Source organism: Plectropomus leopardus, chromosome 2 (assembly GCF_026936395.1).
Source record: "Plectropomus leopardus strain MGB_pleo_1.0 chromosome 2, ASM2693639v1, whole genome shotgun sequence".
Taxonomy (NCBI): domain Eukaryota; kingdom Metazoa; phylum Chordata; class Actinopteri; order Perciformes; family Serranidae; genus Plectropomus; species Plectropomus leopardus.
In genome coordinates, this window is record NC_142177.1 from 368086 (window position 1) to 389022 (window position 20937).

The 20937-nt window shown below is 40.5% G+C and overlaps 1 protein-coding gene across 3 annotated transcripts in view; it reads left to right on the forward strand.

Moving 5' to 3' along the window:
• Positions 1 to 20937, forward strand: part of LOC121951505 (dihydropyridine-sensitive L-type skeletal muscle calcium channel subunit alpha-1-like) — a 240275-nt gene that overhangs the window by 196900 nt on the left and 22438 nt on the right. For all 3 annotated transcript variants that reach the window (XM_088082423.1, XM_088082426.1, XM_088082429.1), the window contains 9 exons: positions 131 to 178; positions 4327 to 4353; positions 4446 to 4571; positions 4662 to 4727; positions 5323 to 5414; positions 8531 to 8690; positions 11522 to 11649; positions 16539 to 16635; positions 20118 to 20220. In XM_088082423.1, the coding sequence (XP_087938549.1) occupies positions 131 to 178; positions 4327 to 4353; positions 4446 to 4571; positions 4662 to 4727; positions 5323 to 5414; positions 8531 to 8690; positions 11522 to 11649; positions 16539 to 16635; positions 20118 to 20220 (847 nt within the window). The remainder of the gene's footprint in view (positions 1 to 130; positions 179 to 4326; positions 4354 to 4445; positions 4572 to 4661; positions 4728 to 5322; positions 5415 to 8530; positions 8691 to 11521; positions 11650 to 16538; positions 16636 to 20117; positions 20221 to 20937) is intronic.

A 20937-nucleotide genomic window follows, 5' to 3' on the forward strand; every position in this document is an offset into this window, starting at 1 on the left:
TTTCTCTTTGTATAATATTTGCATGGTTTTCAATTGTATTTTCAAAAAAAAAAAACCACCACTACTCTGTGTAAGCTCTTTTTCTGTCCTCTCTGACATCACTGACTGACTTTGTGTTTCTTTCCCACAGGCAGCACTGGCCTCCTCTGGAGGAATTTACTGTCTCCATGGCTGCACAGTAACTATTCAATTGATTAAGTTTTGCATGGTGTTTATGTGATGCATGGAATTTTTCTGAACAAGGATTAGACTTACAAAGGAGTTTAAAAGCAGGGCTCCCTTTCCCAATAGCATGAGAGGGATAAGATGGACATAAAATTTATCTTATGAACACTCTTAAGCTTATGAGGTGCTGCAAAAGCTGACTTCGACCATTACTTTTCCAAGAACAGGGGCAAACAAGAATTGCCTCAAAATAACACAATTATGCTGGCAAGCACTGACTGTAGAACAAGGACCTGTTAAATATATTGACCAAACAAAACACAGATATAATTTAATGACTAAAGGAGCAGCACAGTACCTGTGCAAAGAGTGTGTGTGTGTGTGTGTGTGTGTGTGCGTGCGTGTGCGTGCGCGTGTGTGTGTTGTGTGTGTGTGTGTGTGTGTGGAGGTAAGAGGTGAGTGGTGTACGTGTGTGCGTGGCTGTGTGTGCATGATATAGGAGTGTGGCTTTGCAAATGGATACTTGCACAGACCCCATGGCCATACAGCTGGGTGTAGACTGAACAGGGTCACCATGGATCCTTCAAAAGGAAAGAGGCAATACATTTACATTTTAAACATATCTAGGGCAGAATGAATAAGCTTGTCTTTATTTTATGTCCCGAAATAATGACCATATTTGTTTGTGCCCCTTTATGTGTTGAGCTAAATAAATTCTTGAGAAACTGTTTTGGAACTGTTGCAGCATAACAAAAGAAACAATTTCATACTGAACAATTTTGCCCTTTACAACCCACTCCGTCTTAAGCATGACTTAGACAATTCAGCATGCAAAGTCACATGTGTGTTCAGAATCATCTTCAGACAGCAGAAGTTAAGAAGCTGTGTTAAGATTGAATTTCATAGTAATTTCATAGAAATGTTCTTAGACAACACCCTTAACTTTAAGGTAGAGGAAATGGGGCCCAGCAATGTTATCTACAGTAAGGGAAATAATTATTTGATCCCCTGCCGATTTTGTAAGTTTGCCCACTGACAAAGAAATGAACGGTCTCTAATTTTAATGGCAGTTGATTTAATGGTAATTGATTTGAATTTGATTGAGTGAAATAAGTATACGTTTACATTATTGCTGTGCCACAATTGTATTTCATTTGTTATTTACGACATCTATTTACGACGTCTGTCCGTCCTGGAAGAGGGATCCCTCATCATCCTCTGCCGCTCTTCCTGAGGTTTCTTCCTTTTTGGAGTTTTTCCTTGGGGTGATATGAGGGTCTAAAGGCAGAGGGATGTTGTACACTGTAAAGCCCTCTGAGGTAAACCATGTTTTGTGATAATGGGCTCTATAAATAAAATTGACTTGACTTGACTTGACTTGACTTGACTTGAATATTTGATCCCCTCGCAAAACTTGATGTAGTACTTGGTAGAGAAGCCCTTGTTGGCAAGCACAGAGGTCAGACGTTTCTTGTGGTTGGTCACCAGGTCTGAGCACATCTCAGGTGGGATTTTGGTCCACTTCCCTTTGCAGATCCTCTTCAAATCTTCAAGATTTCGAGGCTATTGCTTGTCAACTTGAGGCTTCAGCTCCCTCCACAAATTTCTATGGGGTTAAGGTCTGGAGACTGGCAAGGCCACTCCCATGACCTTAATGTGCTTCTTCTTGAGTCATTTCTTTGTTGCCTTTGGCGTATATTTTGGGTCATTTCTGTGCTGGAAGACCCATCCACGACCCATTCTGCTTGAAGGAAGGAGGTTGTCACCCAAGATTTCATATCACATACCCTCGTCCAGAGCATAATGTTTCCACCTCCATGCTTGACAGTGGGGATGGTGTTCTTGGGGTCCTAGTCACCATTTCTCTTCCTCCAAACATTGCGAGTTGAGTTGATGCCAAAGAGCTTGATTTTGGTCTCATTTGTACACATCACATTCTCCCAACCCTTCTCTGAATCATTCAGGTGCTCACTGGCAAACTTCAGATGGGCCTGTGCATGTGCCTTCTTGAGCAGGGGGACCTTGCGGGTGCTACAGGATTTCTGTCCATTAGTGTGTTACCAAAGGTCTTCTTGGTGACTGTGGTCCCAGCTGATCATAATTAACAAGCTCCTCCCATGCAGTTCTGGGGTGATCCCTCACCTTTCTCTCGATCATCGATACCCCATGGTGAAATCTTGCGTGAAGCCCCAGCCTGAGGGCAATAGATTGTTATTTTGTGTTTCTTCCATTTTTAAATAATTGCACCGACAGTTGTCTCCTTTTCATCAAAGTCAAGTCAAGTCAAGTCAGTTTTATTTATATAGCCCATTATCACAAAACATGGTTTGCCTCAGAGGGCTTTACAGTGTACGACATCCCTCTGCCCTTAGACCCTCACATCACCCAAGGAAAAACTCCCCAAAAAGAACCCCTGTAACGGGGAAAAAAAAGAGGACGAAACCTCAGGAAGAGCGGTAGAGGATAGTGAGGGATCCCTCTTCCAGGACGGACAGACGAGCAATAGATGTCGTAAATAGCAAGTGAAATACAATCATGGCAAAAAAGGAAAGAGAAAGAGAGGGGGGGAGAGGGGGCAGAGATGAGGGGGAGGGGGGGGCACAGCAATAATAGAAACAGATGCATGTCACATTACAATAATGGTAGGTGTGAAATTAGTAATTGCTCTCTATGATGATGTTGATAGAGATGATAACAGTCTCATGCATATGTGAAAGGGAGTTGTCCAAAGGCAAGATCACAGCATCGGCGCAACCAGGACCAGACCACGATCAGGGCGAGCGGGGGGCACAGAATCAGTACAGCCACAGCACGAGCACAACCAAAGGCAGGGTCGCGGCATCAGCACAGCTATCACCACGGTCAGGCACAGTCAAGGTTACGGCCAGGATCCAGGGAAACTAGGAAACAAGGGAGCAGGAACGCTCCCGAGAGGCAACAGGATTAGCGTGGTGCATTTCAACAGACCCAGGCTCTGTAATCGCGAGCCCCAGGTAGTGAGAGTACCACATGGCTATCACAGAGCTAAGCTAAGCTTGCACATGGCAATGCAGTAAACAGACATGCATGATTTCTGATGGCGGCATTGAGAGAAGGAAAGGAGCTCAGCGTATCAGAGGAAGTCCCCCGGCAGGTTAAACCTATGTCAGCCTAACTATGGGCTGGTCCAGGCAGCCTGAGCCAGCCCTAATTATAAGCTTTATCAAAGAGGAAGGTCTTAAGTCTACCCTTAAAAGTTGAAACGGTGTCTGCCTCCCTGACCGAAAATGGAAGATGGTTCCATAGGAGAGGAGCATGGTAGCTGAAGGCTCTGGTTCCTAACCTAATTTTGGAAATTTTGGGAACCACAAGTAACCCTGCGTTTTCAGAGCGCAGTGATCTTGAGGGTTGGTAAGGAACTATGAGCTGTGACAGATAGGATGGAGCCTGACCATTTAGAGCTTTGTAAGTAAGGAGGAGGATTTTAAATTCAATCCTGGATTTCACAGGGAGCCAGTGCAGAGAAGCTAAAACAGGAGAAATATGATCCCTTTTCTTGCTTCCCGTTAAAACACGAGCAGCAGCGTTCTGCACCAGTTGGAGAGACTGGTGCAGAAGCTGCTGAGATCTGATATTTTGCTGTGATTTTGTGTTTTGTAATGCTTGGTGTTGGAAGAATGGCAACAACATGTACCGTATACCAATACAGAATGCAAACTTCTGACATCTTTATATGAATGAAAACGATACCAGCATTTTAAGTCTTCATTCTTGTTGGCTTAACAGATTGCTGAGTTAAAATCCTAATGAACTGAATCTTATCAAATAATTTCAGATTCAGATTTAATGATAACAGTAAATATAAGGCCCATAAAATAGCAAAATTATACATCAGTGTAGCCCTACTGTGGCAGAATTTTGCATGAACTACACTGTGTTATTCTTCAACTGACCGGACACTGGACCTAATTAATTTAAGCACTAACGATACCTGCATGCTGACTATTTTCTTTTGTTTTACAAGCTCCTCTATCCTTTATGAAATGATCAGATGGGGGTGTTTTGACACCAAGTTTACAAAGTGAGAAACAATTATAAACTTTGGATGTACATACCAAAAGTGTGTTTGTTGAAGCAGTTGATCAGAGGGCAGCAGTGGAAAATATTTATTTGTTTTTTCAGGCAGTGGATCCCATGCAAGCAATTGCGGTGAGCTGCTTTAGTTTTTCTTGAATTCAAGTTTTGTGGAATTTAAATGTTGGCACTATGCAATGTTTAATTTGTCCTCTCTCCCTGAGAAGTCCTCTGAGAACATGAGCGTATCAGTCACATTCTTCAGACTATTTCGAGTCATGCGTCTAGTGAAACTTTTGAATCGTTCTGAAGGAATCCGTAATCTTCTGTGGACCTTCATCAAATCCCTTCAGGTCAGTATCATCTCTCAGCATCATTCAGTCTCTTCTTTAAAATTAGCCTAATGAGTCTGCCTGACAATGTCATTGGTCATTGTGTTGCAGGCTCTTCCCTACGTGGCCCTGCTCATTCTCATGCTCTTCTTTATATATGCTGTGGTTGGAATGCAGGTACATACAGACCACAAATTATTTAACTATCTTCACATGAGATTGCTGTTGTAAATGACAAAGACTGGCACTTGCTACTCAAAGTGCTTTTATGCTAGAGAGTCAAAGCCACCCATTCACACACTGGTTGCTGAGACAACACTAGGTGCCATCTGCTACTCAGGTTAATCACATATACATACCCTAAATTGCTCCTGATGGCATCAGGAATATCAGCGCAAATGTGATTAGGTCGGCACAATGCTTTAGTTTCACCAGTTTCACTTGTCAAATGTGTACTGTTAAAGCAGACAACATAAATTCTGACAATCAGAAACTATACTTCACATACATTTTATATTTTATGATTTTTTTATGAACATAAAAATAATAATTAATAAAAAACAGTTGTAATTGTAAATTTAGACATTTATTTTATTTATATATTCATGAAATATGACATTTTCTTGACAATGCTCACGATATGAGCATGATAATGCCCTCCAAGTTTGAACATTTCATGATTGTAATGGATCATGCAGAAGCTAAGACTGCTCAATGCAAAAAAGCTACACAATGTGGGTACTTTTCCTAACATGCCTTCATTTGTCTACAGATATTTGGTAAAATTGCATTGGTTGACGGCACATACATCAACAGGAATAACAACTTCCAGACATTCCCGCAGGCTGTACTACTGTTATTCAGGTTGGTGGTCTGTCTTCCTCTGATAAGAATTTTAAAAAATCCATCAAACAACCCTTGCACAATAGCTGGTTTAGAAAACATATGTTATTTGTTTTTACCTTTGAATCAGAGGTTTTCTGCAAAAATCACCATTTTTAATCCAAAATAGTTCATTTATGTGACTCGTGATGGGTTTTGATGAGTGGAGGAGGGTAGGGGTCAACGAGGACAAAGTCACGGGTTGAATGAGGTCAGGCTGCTGAAATAAGAATACTTTGCTATAAACTATCATCACTACATCACGTATACTGATTGACCATTCTTTGACCAAACCTTACTGTCCACTGTCGCTCGGTCTATCAAGCTTGTGGTTCAGTTTGATTATTAGTGGCTTTGGTAGGGTGCAATGGAGAATTTTTCACTCACTGCAAAGACAGCCTGCGAGTATATGGCTGCGTATCGCAAGGAAATCCACATGATGAAAATTTGTTAAAAAGTGTATCTTATCTGAGAGTGGTGCTTCTCAGAAAAGAGGATGAGGAGAGACTGTAAGCAGCGCCAGTACACTGAGCTGCAGTGTGTGTCGCAGGTAATTCACAAATAGGTAGTGGTGATATTCAGACCCTTTACTGTAGTTAAAGTGCTAATAAAACCACACTGTGAAAATACTCTGTAACACTTTCTATGAAGTGTATGTTTATACTGCATTATAACACATTACAAACATACTTATAATAAACTATAATGCCTCAACAGTTCTGTATGATCATAGTTATAAGCACTCATAGTTATTTATAATGTTTTATAAAAATAAACATAACTCTTTATGATGCCAATGAATTATGAACACACACTTATAATGTGTTATAGTGTGCATATAGTTATAAGCATTTAGAAATATTCAGAATACTTTATGACAATAGTCATCACACACAAGTCATTTTATAATGACTTATAAGGTCAGGTGTCCATACTACATATTTGCTCTCCACTCACTGTATTTGCAAAGCTCAAAGTTTATTAAAATTCTCACAGCTGTGATGCATAATGATCATTTTATACTACATTATAATCCCGATTATAATGTATTATAATGTAAGTATAACTCACTGTAAGTGGTAATTGGGTGCCTTAATATCACAGGGATTTAATTTAAAATCCCTGTGATTATATGTCACTTTAAGTAGTCTTTGTTTGCCTTAAGTAAAGTGACAAAGAATAAGACTGTGTAAGAACTATGCTGAACAGGTACTAACATACAATATAAACTCTGTGGCGATTAAAATTCCAAACAACATTTAATGTCTCAATTTGGAGATAATATTAAAAATATGAGCATGAAGGTGGAAGATTGTCTTCTGTATTATTCAACAATGATTCAGAGGCAGAACTGCCTCAACCAGGGAGAAAGAGAAAGACAGGGGGCAAATGGGCAGAAAAATGAATGTGGAGAGCAAATTACGGTAAAGTCAATTAACAAAACTGTGTTTTCTGATTGTGTCACAATGGTTAAACTCTAGAGCACAAAAACAGTCCTGTATGAAGCAGCCTTACTGACGGATTTAGTGTGAATTCAGTTGAGGTTTACACCTGTGTTTCATCCTGTCTGCTGTTTGTCCACTCCCCTGCAAAGGCATCGAACTGGTGGTGTATGAGACGTTGAAGAACAGTTAATAGTTACATCACACTAAAATCAATGTTGCTAGTTGTTGTGTGTGTTTGTGTGTGTTTGTGTTCCCTAATTCATGACGGAAAATTTGTGTTTTACATAATGTGTACGTGGTCCTTAAGATAATACGTGTCCATTTGTCTATGAGTGTCTGTTCTGCTGTCTGTGTCCATGTCTGTGTATGCGTACCTGAGTGCAGAATCAGTAATGAATGACAGCAGGTTTTGTTTTGTCTCAGCCAGTGTTTGAACTTTCTATTTAATGTTGGCGTTCCAAAAAGTGTCCCTTTTACAGAAAAAGATAGCTGACCAAAAGTAGTTTTGTTCTGTGTAACTCTGCAGTTGCTATTTGCTTATCCCCTAGTTGTGATTCTGATTCTGTTTTTGTAACATATGGACATAGTACAGCTGGTGCAAGATTATTCACACATTTAAATTATTATTTTAGTAAAAGAAAACTAAATAAAGCTAAACAAAGCTAAGCTATTTATATATATTTCAGAATTGTACAATGATGCCATTTTATGGGTTTTTGGTCCATTATTTTCAGTGCTTGTCTAAAAAAAATGAACTGACAGGTTTGATAGATGACTGTGAGGCCTGGCCCCAAATAGTAACACAGTGTGATGTATGGGAAAATATCATGGTATGGATGAACAGTTGGCTGCAGTTCAGATTTGTCTTAACTGTCTTTCACAGCTTTTTAACATGCTTATCAAAAATAAGTCAAGAATGAAACTGAAAAAATTAAAATCACTGATTACTCAGGTCTTTACCTTTTCTTCTAATGGAAAAAAAAAACACTGATACTGTCTGTTTGGGATTTAAAGTGAGATGATTTTTTTTAGCTACTGAGATACACCCTCCATTTTGTTAAAATCTCATCTGCTGCGTTGGTGGTTTTAGCCGATACATTAATGACTGTATCATCAGCGCACATTTGACAACCAGCTAATTTACAACACTCTGAACTGTGAGACAGATGAGGTCACACTGACCTTAAACTTTGACCTATGATCATCAAAGTCTAATCTATTCATTCTTCAGTCCAAGTGGACATTAATGGTAAATTAGAAGAAATTTCTTTTAAGTGTTGAGATATTGTGTTCATTAGAATGGGGCAATGGATAACCCAAATCCATAAGGCCTCGACCCTCGGCTATTGCTGGCATGGAGACATTAAAATCATACTGATAACAATTTTATCACAGAGTGGAATGTTTGTTTATTGTATACTTAAATTTAGATTAGCTACTATTTCATGAAAAGTAACTTAAGAACAGTAGATGGTTACATTATTTAAACTATACTGGCAGGATGATTATTATGGGGATTTTTGACTAACTTCCTGTGTACAATTGACATTAATGTTGTGTGTTAATGTGTTGATATCGACTCAGTTTTCCTGAAAATTACATCAGAACAGCCAGTTGTCAGTGAAAAATTAACACCTTATCTCTGTTGTGCAGATGTGCTACGGGGGAGGCATGGCATGAAGTAATGCTGGCGTGTATGTATGGGAAGAAGTGTGACCCCAAGTCGGACTACCTGCCTGGGGAAGAGTACACTTGTGGATCCAACTTTGCCATCATCTACTTCATGAGTTTCTACATGCTATGTGCCTTTTTGGTAAAACAACACACATATTCACACACTCTAAACACACATTCAACCAGAACACAAGAAACTTGTGCTCCAGAAAAGGATAAGCACTCAATGAGGATCTTAGAGTCACTGATTAGCAAGTATGACTTAAATATGAATGCCAGAGGAAAGAAAGGAAAGAAAGAGGAAGTTGAGCCAGGGTGGCAGGTCTAAATGGACTAAAAACCAGCCCCGCCGGATCAGGCTGAAAGCTCTGCCCCTCCTCCCCGTCACATGGACATTTATTGACACCTGTACATGACACCTATAAGATACAAAAATTTTCACCAGTCCCCATAAACATGCCAATTTTCATGAGTTTTTGAGTATGATAAAACCCTCAAAAAAGCAATTCATTTGACGAAAAAATAGTAATAATAATAATAATAAACGGACCAATTTCAATAGGGTCTTTGCACCCTTTCATTGCTCAGGCTCTAATAATAATAAGAATAATAATTCCTTCAGTTTCAAGAGGGTCCTCGCACCATTCGGTGTTGGGCCCTAATAAGAATCCCTTCAGTTTCAAGAGGGTCCTTCCACCGTTCGGTGCTTGGGCCCTAATTAAAGCTGCAAGGGTAATTTCCATGACATTTCATGTTGACAGTCGGGGGCGCTATAAGTAATGATAACGGTTGTCATGTAGATATGTTCAGGGCAGGACTGTCATCAAACATGTGGAATTTGGTGCAGATTGGACCATGTCCCTCATATGAACTACTCCGTTCGGTGCTTGGGCCCGAATTATTCCTTCAGTTTCAAGAGGGTCCTCGCACTGTTTGGTGCTCGAGCCCGAATAATAATAATTCCTTCAGTTCATATAAATTCCTTCATAATAATAATAATAATAATAATGATAATAGTAATAATAATAATAACAAGAAAGGGGCTTCACACTGTTCAACGCTCGGGCCCTCATAATTATTCCTTGCATTCCTAGAGGGTCCTCGCACCATTCGGTGCGAGAGCCCTAATAATCCCTTGGATTTCAATAGCATCCTCGTACCCGTTCGGTGCTTGGGCCCTAAAAATAATAATAATTCCTTCAGTTTCCTGAGGGTCCTCGCGCCATTTGGTGCTCGGGTCCTAATAATGCCAAGGATTTCAACAGGGTCCTCACACTGTTCGGTGCTCTGGCCCTAATAATAATAATTACAATAACTTGCATTCAAAGAGGGTCCTCACACCGTGATGACCCCAGTTCACAAATCTAAGTCCAGCAGTAAAACATACAGGTCTTCATACAGGATTACTTTGTGCTTTAGAGTTTTACCATTATGACACAATCAGAAAACACTGTTTTGTACCTCTAATTAACTGCTTAATCGACATTAACGCCATTCACTCTTTTCATTCATTCTGCTGCTCGCTCTACCCCTCTCTCTCTCTATCTCCCTTGTTGATCTTGGGAGAAGTTATGCCCCTGAATCAAAGCTGAATAATACAGACGAAATCATCCATCTTCATGCTCATATCTGTTATCTCCAAATTGAGACAATAAGTGTTGGAATGTTCATCATCACAAAGTTTGTACTCTATGTTAGTTCCTGTTCAAAACAATATGTTTTACAGCATATTATGTGCTGTTCTTGCATTGACTCAATCTTATTCTTTGTCACTTTACTTAAGGCAAGACTAATTATAGTGACTTATAACTATATGCACACTATAACACATTCTAAGTATGTTCATAATTCATTATAGACATTGAGCTCTGCTTGAGCAGAGTTCAAACGCACACTAATCAGCTGTATATGAAACTGTTTGGACTGAATGGCGTGACTTGTGACAGAGCGCATCTCAGCGTGTGACCCGAGGCAGTCTACCTGACTTTCTCTTTTAGTTTGCACTTAATACTTTTTTTTAACATCTTGTGTGTGGGGAGTTTTTATGTAAGAGACTCAGTATGTGGACTTTGGGCTCCTTAATAAAGTTCTATGCAATTTTATTAATGTTAATGCTATCATTGGCATTCATCAGTCAAGACTTGGAGGTACTCCATGGCAGCTAAGCAGTCGAGTCTCTCTCAGCTGCAAGCTTCTTCTGAAAGAAGTGGACCTCAACCAACGGTGATGTGCTGGTGGGAATACCAACTAGGCTGTACACGACACAGCCCGAAAAAATATTGTCGGACTCAACGTTGGATGACACATATTATTCTGCAGTTGTGTGAAAGTTTGTAAATGAATGCTTTATACTGACTCTCTTTATTCCAATTCATGATGAATGGTTGCCTTTTTGGATTTACCATTCACTGTGGAGGCATGTAAGAAAAGTAAAGCTTTATACAGGCGGCACGGTGGCGTCGTGGTTAGCACTGTTGCCTCACAGCAAGAGGGTCCCTGGTTCGAAACCCGGTTGGTTCGGTCCGGGCTTCTGTGCGAAGTTTGCATGTTCTCCTAGTGTCTGCGTGTCTCTCCGGGGTCTCCAGCTTCCTCCCACAGTCCAAAGACATGCAGCTCACGTTGATTGGTGACTCTAAATTGCCCTTAGGTGTGACTGTGAGCGTGTATGGTTGTCTGTCTATATGTGTCAGCCCTGTGATAGTCTGGCAACCGGTCCAGGGTGTACCCCGTCTTCCGCCCGATGACAGCTGGGATTGGCTCCAGCATCCTTACGAGGACAAGCAGTTACAGAAAATGACATACTTTATACATAATTTTTGATTATCTGACATAAAAATAGTGCAGAGAAGGTGTTCCTTTAAAAGGAATCATTTACAAGGGACATTTTTGTCATCTCAATCCAGTTTCACACAGTGCCACAAACATAACCACAAACAGACAGTAACAACAAATAACCTTTGTCATTGACAGATCATCAACCTATTTGTGGCTGTCATCATGGATAACTTTGACTACCTGACACGTGATTGGTCTATCCTTGGTCCCCAGCATTTGGATGAGTTCAAGAAAATATGGGCAGAATATGATCCTGAGGCCACGTAAGTGTGTGTGTGCATCACAGAGGTGTTTATCTTTGTGACCTGTGGCCAAAACGATTACATTTCACTGCCGTTATCTGGATGAACACCTATACATGCTTATGTAGTTGGCCAAGGCTTACTTGCTTTATGTGTGCATGCACAAATTGAAACCCGTGCTTTCCAGCAGCAGCAGCCTCTGCAGAAAACAGTCCAGACAAGTTTCAAGGTCTAGTTCCAAGTGAACCTTATGAACTTCATTTCTTCCCCCTGACCATGTTAGCTTTATAGGGATGGTGTTTAGCGACTGGAATTGACTCACAGAAGAAGGCTTTTAACCACAAATAGGAAGGGTAAGACACAATCTGTGGTAAATGTAAGACGGGGAGTTTGTCTGTTGCTCCATCCATGTTGTACAGTGATAGAAGTTACACTCCTGGAATGGTTGGCTTCAGAAGATTAATTTGAGGTGTCGTTTGTGTGGATAGTGTAAAGTAAAAGTCATAGGCAGTGGTGTTATGCAATCATGCACAGTATTTTGAGAGAGCATGCTTGTTGCCTATATGCTTACTAGGTTGAGAACAGTATGATTGTAATGTGGTTTGGGTAAACATGTAAACATAATTTTTTATTTTTTTTTATCTTGACCCTCCCTGTAGCTTAAAATGTTTTTCTGAATCAATCACCCTCCCCCCACAATAAATAATGTTTATTGATGAAAGATGGGAAAAAAAATCGCACCCCAGCCAACCTCTGATAAATAGAGTACAGTCCATTAGCAGCTGTAGAGATGGTCCCTCAGTCAGCGGCAGTAGCAGTTTGAATACAGCCAGCACAGATCTCATCTCCCCGGGTTAAACCCAGCATTGCCGTCTGTGACAGCCCTTGCTGTGTGAGCAGGTTAGCTCTGAGTTCAGCTGCTACAGCTAGTCTGTCTGCACATCTCCCGAGGTGCAGGCTGCTCTCCTCACTACAAAAGTTTCTCACACAAGCTAGGAGTGAAGAAGAGTTGAACTGGAACGTAAAAATTAATTATTTTAATTTTCTCCTTTCAACACGAAAATCTGTCAGTGACCATGTACGCAGAACATCAATACATCAAGCTCTTATTTTGGTACCTCTGCCAAGCACCAATGTGAATTTGCATATTCGCTAAATATTTAGAATCGTGACGTGAAGATTTAAGATTTCGATTTAATATATAACATTTAGATTTAATATTTATCATTTATATATAATGTTAAATATTTTTATTTTACAGTGACATTATCTTGAACATATTAATTGAGGAAAAAATAAATCTGAGAAAGTTCACAATTATTACCTTAAATGTGATTAAAAAGTGACTTTAAAAATTTCATGCCTCTTTTTAAGCCCAGGGTAAGGGAAGTGGACAGAGGTCATATCTCCCAAGGGCTTTGAGTTAGGAGGCGGAGATAAATAGAGCTTGTACCATGGGGATCAAGGAGCATGCACTGCTAATTTCAGCCTCCTAACTCAAAGCCCTGGGAAGAAATGGTGTCTGTCCACTTTCCCTACCCCAGACCTAATATCAAGGATTTGGAAGTGGACTCTGTCAAGACCTTAGGCCTAACAATAAAGTATTGACTGTTTGTCTACTGCCAATACCTTACTGTCAGGCCTAGGGTATAGACAGTGGACAAGGATTATTAGTTGTAGCTGTTCAATATTATTTGACCATTAGCTTTGTTTTTACTTTTAAAGTTTTACAGTTTGAACAGGCTCAGTGGGATGTTCAGTGTGACAGCAGCATTCACGTTATGAAACTCCTTCAGAACCCTACCTCTGATACTTTTAGGCCCAGCTGTTTCTTCTGAGGTGATCTTTTGGTTTTACAAACCTCCTCAGCTGTTATGACTGTGGGCTGGCCACAGTCAAGTCGTTGCTTATTTAAGTTGCATTCAGCAGAGATAAGTCGGCAGGCTGAGGAGGCAGGAGGCTGGCTGGCTTCCCAGTGGTCTTCGGAGATGCCGACGTGAAGAGCAAACAAAGGAGAAAGCAGGCTGACACAGGAAAACTACTTTGAGGCCGTGAAGAACATCTAACACATAGTAGGTGTAGTACTCTGGTGAGGAATAGGTCTGAGACAGCAGCTTAAATACTCCACCAGTTCATCAGGAGATTGCCTGCACCTGGCCCAGCCTGCAGGGAAAGACCACGCCCACACTCACACACACCCACTGAGTGCTTTCCAACACGATAACCCAACTGCAAGCATCCTCCACTAGGCTCCTCTCCTCACGTCTTAGTCCCTCCCACAGAGGATGTTGGCGGAGGAGTCGAAGAGGAGACGCGAGGAGAGAGGAGGGGAAGCTGCGAATTGGGAAATCCTCGGTCCCACAGCATCTGCCCAAAGCGACGTCGGTAACGATGATGTGATGATCAGCTGATCAGCTGTCAGACTGTCAGGGAGAGAAGAATCCTTTCAAATTAAATTCATATAGGGATTAGAGTTATAGTTATATATATATATATATAGTTATAAAGTGACAGAGCAGGATTCAGAGTAATTTATTAATAATTATATATACACAACAACAATATTGTGCCACCTCCACCTCCAGCCGCAGCTTCATCATCAGCTGCTGGGCTTTGTTATTCTGCATCTGAGCAGGAACATCTTTTCAAGTCCTACATATTCAGATTCATTTCTCCGGTCATGATGTCCAGCAGACATATTTCCCTCTCCACATACGAAGGTCTAACAGCGTGTTTTAATATCAAGGAAGCGTTTCTATGTCCACACTGAGTAGGCAATATTAAATATACACATAGACAAACCTCTGTAGGATATCAGCTGTGCACACGAGATCATACTGGAGATGTAATCACACAAAAGACAGTGATAAGTTGTTGTCATCGTGCAGATGTACTGTGTAGACACACATAGCTTCAGTGTGTGCGGTTCGGGTTCTGTAACGGGTGTGTTTAGGACCCAGATGCAGCACACGAAAACGCTCTGGCAGTCGGTAATAACTTTTATTAATACCAACACAAGTAATGTTCAGCTTACAGACTGTGAGTTCGTTCTTCGGGCGGTGAGCCCTAGCAATGTCTCTGGGTTTCCCACAAAGCGAAGAAACGAAGCCTGTACCCACTGTGGCTAGTGAAGAGGAAGCCCCGTAGCACCACGAGCCGACAACACGTGTTGGAGCGTTGTCGAGGGTCGAGCTGAAGAATGGTCGGGAGCAGGCAAGGGTTCGGTCACCAGGAAGTCCGTCCGCGGAGGTAACAGCACCGACAGGGATCAGGCAGAAGAAATGTCAAACCGAACAGAAAAGTCTTTACCAGCAGAGCCATCAGTTTTCCGGAACGCCGAAACAGAGCACATGTTCGGGGACAGAAGGCAGGTATGTTCATGGGGAGTCAGGCGAGGAGACCAGGTCGGGAACAGGCAGAGTCGGCAACGGATGATCTGGCAGGTAAGCGCTGGAAAGACGTGCATAATGCAGAGGACGATCTGGCAATGAGTGAACGGGCTGGAGTGTCTTAAATACTGGGTAGATTGGTGATGAGCTGCAGCTGTGGGGAGAGCAGGCTGCAGCAGTGGGCGTGGTTTGCAGGTAGAGCAGAGCAGAGGAAGGTGAGTGGAAAACTACTGGCAGCGGGGGGAGGAGGAAGAATGCAGGAACCATGACAGGTTCAGGTCATTGATTAATGCACGTAAACAGGTCTGCCAGTAGACTAGTTCCAATAAAGGGCGGCCTGACCCACACATCATTTATTGCCCTGACAAAGAATGCCTAAGTGAAATAAGCTGCTGATTTGCGTGATGCCAAAACACTTAGAATTAAAATATCCAAAAACTTCTTCTCTGTTCGTTTTATCACACAGTTAAACGGCGCATTAAATCAGGCCTACATTTCGTCATGTGACATGTTCTACGATATTATAGATCTCTTTAGTGACTCCGCAGAATGCGCGCTGAGAGAATAAACTGTGAGAGTAAATAAGATGCGTGAGGAGGTGCATCAAATATATGACACAATGCAAATGAGGAATCTCCGTGACCCTTGGCAAGCTCCCTAGTCTCGCCACTCGATGAAGGACTTCTATGTGGGATACACCAGTGTATCCTCTCTCTGGGCTCCTCCACCAATCTGCCATAAAATGATGCTGTAATTTATGCCCAAAGACAAGATTTTGGAATGTCCAATTGAAATTAAATTTAGCACATGTGTCCAGCTCAATGTGCTCCACAATAAATTCTCCCGGACCATATAAGTTTGCTGTAATTTTGCTAGTAATTTAAAAAAAAAACCAGTATGTGATATCTACTTTTTCTATTCAGACTCGATCAGTATCAAATTTGTTATACAACACTGTGGGCCTGAGACACATTTCTCTTAAAAATCATAAGATTGTTTAAAAAACACAGTGGCCATTGATCAAAGATGATTTGCAAAGGTCAGGGCTTAGCAGGAAAAAGCCATATCTCATTTTGTCTTATTCAATTTATCTTGCGAGCAATCCTGATTAAACTCAGACATCCAGCGGTGAAGTGTGTGATTGGCCTCACTCCTTCAGACAATTTTTAACATGCTATTAAAAAGACATGCAACACAAAAAACAAAACAAAAAAACAAAACTTTAACACTGTTGAAATCCTCACATAATGCTCTTAATCTTAACTATTTCAAATACATGTGTAGCCAAACCTAATACAATTGTGTAAATAATTAAGCACTGCTACCTTAAAAAGGTGATGTAATAATTGTTAGCCTGGTCCTGTTGATAAACACATCTAATTAACCTGTGGTAGGGTTTTACATCGGGATAATGTGCTTGTTTCTTACATTACTTCAATACAAATGTATATTAAGATAATTTTCTTAATATGAGAAATATCCTCTATCCATAAAGCCTTTATTTTGTGTTCTTTCTTACAGGGGACGTATTAAGCATCTTGATGTGGTGACACTCCTGCGAAGGATTCCTCCTCCCCTGGGTTTTGGAAAATTTTGTCCTCATCGTGTCGCCTGCAAGGTAAGATGTTCAGCCTGATTTCTGGTGACCGACAGCAATCCTAATGTAACCAAGTATTTTGCACTTCAGTTAGATGATTGTAAATTAGGAAAAAGCCTCTATGGTATGTGGTTCTCCCAGTTCAGTTGTTCATGGTGAAATTTCAATGCAGTACTCTCCATAGTGTTCTGAGTGCAAGATTAAATTACATAGTAGACAGGCCTTTGTGTTTTAAAGATGGAGCGATTATTAAAAAAGGCAGTGTTTTGCATTGCTTTCAAAAAATCTGTATTTATTTTAGTATGTTAGAAAATACTAAAAGCATATTAACAATCTACATACTTGACAGCGCACACACGCGCATACACACACACACAAACACACACACACACACACACACACACACACACACACACACGCCCACCAGTACTGGGAATCTTTGTGCACAGGAATACTGAAAAACATGTTTGCCAAATCAGTGATGGGAAACACTGAGTGGATTTGAAATGAACTAGATCTGGATGAACAGAGACATTAACTGCCGTAAATGTTGGACAAAACGCCACTGCGTTGTCTGGCCTGTATCATGAATTTTCTTTAGCAGAAATGGGTGATTGCACAGGGTAGCCATCACAGGGAACAATAACTCCAGCCTGTAACAGAGAATCATAAATAGGTCAAATACGTTTGAGCGCTTTGCATTTAAATGGCTATTGTTTCATGCATGAATCAGACTTTGGGTGAATCACCAGGGGTGTCGCACATTTCATCAGGTCAACATCATATCTACAGTAATTCAGACGGCACCTCAAAAGATTCAGCCATGTCGACCATTATTTCCTGAACCATGGTGTGTTTCGTATTCACAATAGGAATGAGCTCAGTTGTTCTCTTAACTAAGGCAGTGAATACGTCACCCCTTTTTGCTGTGTAGCATTGTGTGATCCCAATCTGTGGGACTGAAGTCAGTCAGCTGCATCTGATTGTGGAGCCATATTTCAAAAACCTTTCACTGCCATCCAGCAGGCTTGGCCAGCAACACATGTTTGAGCTTTGAAAAAACAGGACAACATACAGGTCCGGATTTTAATTTATTTTTTTTTTAAAGTATGTCTCTTTTATCCTCACTCAACCCTCCACAGGGATCCCTCTTTACTTCTTCAGTTGAACACATCACTTTCTCAGTCACAGAAAATTTGATTTTTTAAATTTCATAGTCTAATTTACATGTTTTTATTCCAAGAGAAATTGACAGTGTTAAATAAGGTCTTAATAAGGTCCTGTCTAGGGGGACTTAGGGGCAGTCCAGAGGACTTTCAGTTTGCACTCTCTGTAGCTTGTTGAGTCCATTGACCACACAAATGACCAACTTGATTACCTAACCCAGATAATCCAGCTGCTGTTAAGAAGGTAGGTCATCCTTTATTTTCTCAGCTAACCCCTGATGATAGGCAGAGAGAAAGGAAGCAGCTGCTCTCTGACAAAGTGGATGCTGAATAACACTTGTCCTCTCACCAATGAATTTGGATGGACTCATGCTGATTTTTTTTTTCTGCAAGTCTCCTCACCATAGTAAGGTTGACAAAGACACACCGTCACCCAGTGAACAACCCATATTCTTTTTGTTGGTTTGACAAGATACTTTACAATCACACAATTTTCCTAGGACATTGTACCGACTCTACCGCAACAATGGAAACTCGGACATTGATTAAGTTTTTGATAATAACAACCAGCTAGCTGTGTGCTAAGCAATTTACCATCTTTAATACTCTAACCTGCAAAATTAACACTACAACAGCAAAACAACATGGGAAAGCTTTGAGCTTTTGAGCTTGTTCTTTGAGTATAGTCAGCTACATTGTTTTCATACAACGTGTTGAAGCTCTGATGATGACCAAGTTAAACTGTTACCAATTAAGACACAGTTGTACAGTTTCACCATTTACTGTCACATATCCTCACTAAACTTCTGGTAATAACTTACAAAAGACAATTCAACAATATTCAACATGTCTTCTCAACTCAGTATCACAATGTGCATAGTTTTAAATATGAATTGCTTTACGTATTAATTATTATTACTTTATTGCACTGCAGCCTGTGTACACTAGCCTTCACTCAAACACAATTGTAAATAAACCTGTTTTTTTTTTAAAACTATAACATACTTTTTTACCAAATCGTCTGTAATATATGATATTTAAGATAAATAAGTGAACTTAGGTTATTGCCTTCATGATGCTTCCTACAGTGCATGCAACTGTCTGTGTTGTTTTTCTGCCATTAACTAAAACATTCATATTCTCTCCAGGGATAATGGGAATTCATCGTTGGGGTTGAGAGTAAGTTACTGGCCCTAGCAGAGGAGTTTAAATATCTTTTTATTAGTGTGGTTATTAAAAAGCGCAAGATGGACAGGCAGATGTGTGTGGCATAAGCAGCCCTTGGGTGTTGTGCTGGTTTGTTGTGTTGGAAGAGGAGCTGAGCCACAAAGCAAAATTCTCGTTTTACTAGTTAACCTACATTCTGACCCTCCCCCATTGTGAAGAGCTTTGGGTGGTGACCAAAAGAATGATATTGTGGATGCAAGCGCTCAAAATGAGTTTCCTACACTGGCTGACCAAAGCCCCAGAGTTAACTTGAGAAGCTCAGATATTAGAAAACTGAGGAAAACAGAGGGCTGCTTCTCTATTACATTAAAAGGGGCCAGCAAAGATAGTTTGGGCAATTAATGTGGATCCTTTCTGAGCATATCCAATTCGAGGGAGGCATGGGGTAGACCTGGGACATACTGTAGGAATTATATCCCATCTCCATTTCAAAATGGCTTTTTATGGTTTTATTTATTTATTTTGTGTACCATTGGTGCACACACAGTATTGTGTGTTGCCTAAATGAGTTTTTCAGTGCTGACAAATAAATTCCCTATTGGGGATTAATAAGGTTTTCTTATTTAAACTGGCTAGGGAATGCCTGGGGATACCCCAGTAGGAGCTGGAAAATATTGATGGGGAGACAGTCTTTAAGAATATCTTGCTTTACCTGCTGCCCGTGAGACCCTGCACCATGTGGATAGTGATGGATGGATGGATGGATGAATGAATGAAAAAAAAATCAGATTGGAATTGTCCAAATTCACAGATCTGTGGATAGGTTTATTACTTTTCAAGTCTGTCATGGTCAGATGCCCATGTGAACATTGAATCATGTTCTGTTTCTGTTCATGATGACCATTAAAAGGATGTCGCGTACTTTCAGTGTAAGTGATAGACTTAAAAAATTGAAGCCCTGTCCTTAAAAGATGAAAATTTTAAGAGAAATTGGATGCAGAATATTTTGTAAAAACTGAAAAAAGGAAAATAACTTTAAACTGAAAATAAGAAAATGCATATATAAATTTAAGTATTTATTTGACATTGCTTTTGTTGGTAAGTCATTTATAAAACCGGATATGATTAATATTTCCACAATGTCTTGCATGTGTGTGTTTGTTTTTACAGAGGTTGGTCTCCATGAACATGCCTCTCAACAGTGATGGAACAGTCACCTTCAACGCTACATTGTTTGCCCTGGTTAGAACTGCACTGAAAATAAAGACAGAAGGTTTGTGTTATAAACATTGTAGCATATTTACAGTATGTTTAAATTCAATTAGATACAAAGACCCAGGGACAATGTCAAAAAACAACTGCCTATGCTTTACACGCTGATAAAATCAAATATAGATGTTAGACCTCTTTTCATTGACTGCCATTACGGTGATGAAATGCACGTGATGGGATGACTTCATGATGGGATGATTTCATGATGGGATGATGCAGACTGTTATCATGTTATCAACAAGTGCGCATGTGGTGGGATAAAGCACGGTCCCTACATTTACACAACAGACTGTCACAATGATTGGGATTAGGCAACAAAGTCACAGATGATTAGGTTTAGGCAAAAGAGGCACATGGTAAGGTGTAGAAAAAACACACATCCACACAGGAAACAAATTCTGAACTCCTGCAAATAGTAAATGGCAAATGGACTATACTTGTATAGCCCTTTTTTTGTCTTATTGACCACTCAAAGCGCTTTAACACTACATGTCACATTCACCCATTCACACACACATTCACACTCTGGTGGAGGCTACCTTACAAGGTGCCACCTGCTACTCAGTAATCATTCACACACACTCACACTCCGATGATGCAGTATTGGGAGCAATTTGGGGTTCAGTATCTTGCTCAAGGTGGAGCTGGGAATCGAACCGCTGACCTTCTGGTTAGAGGACAGCCTGCTCTACCTCTGAGCCACAGCCACGAGAAAGTT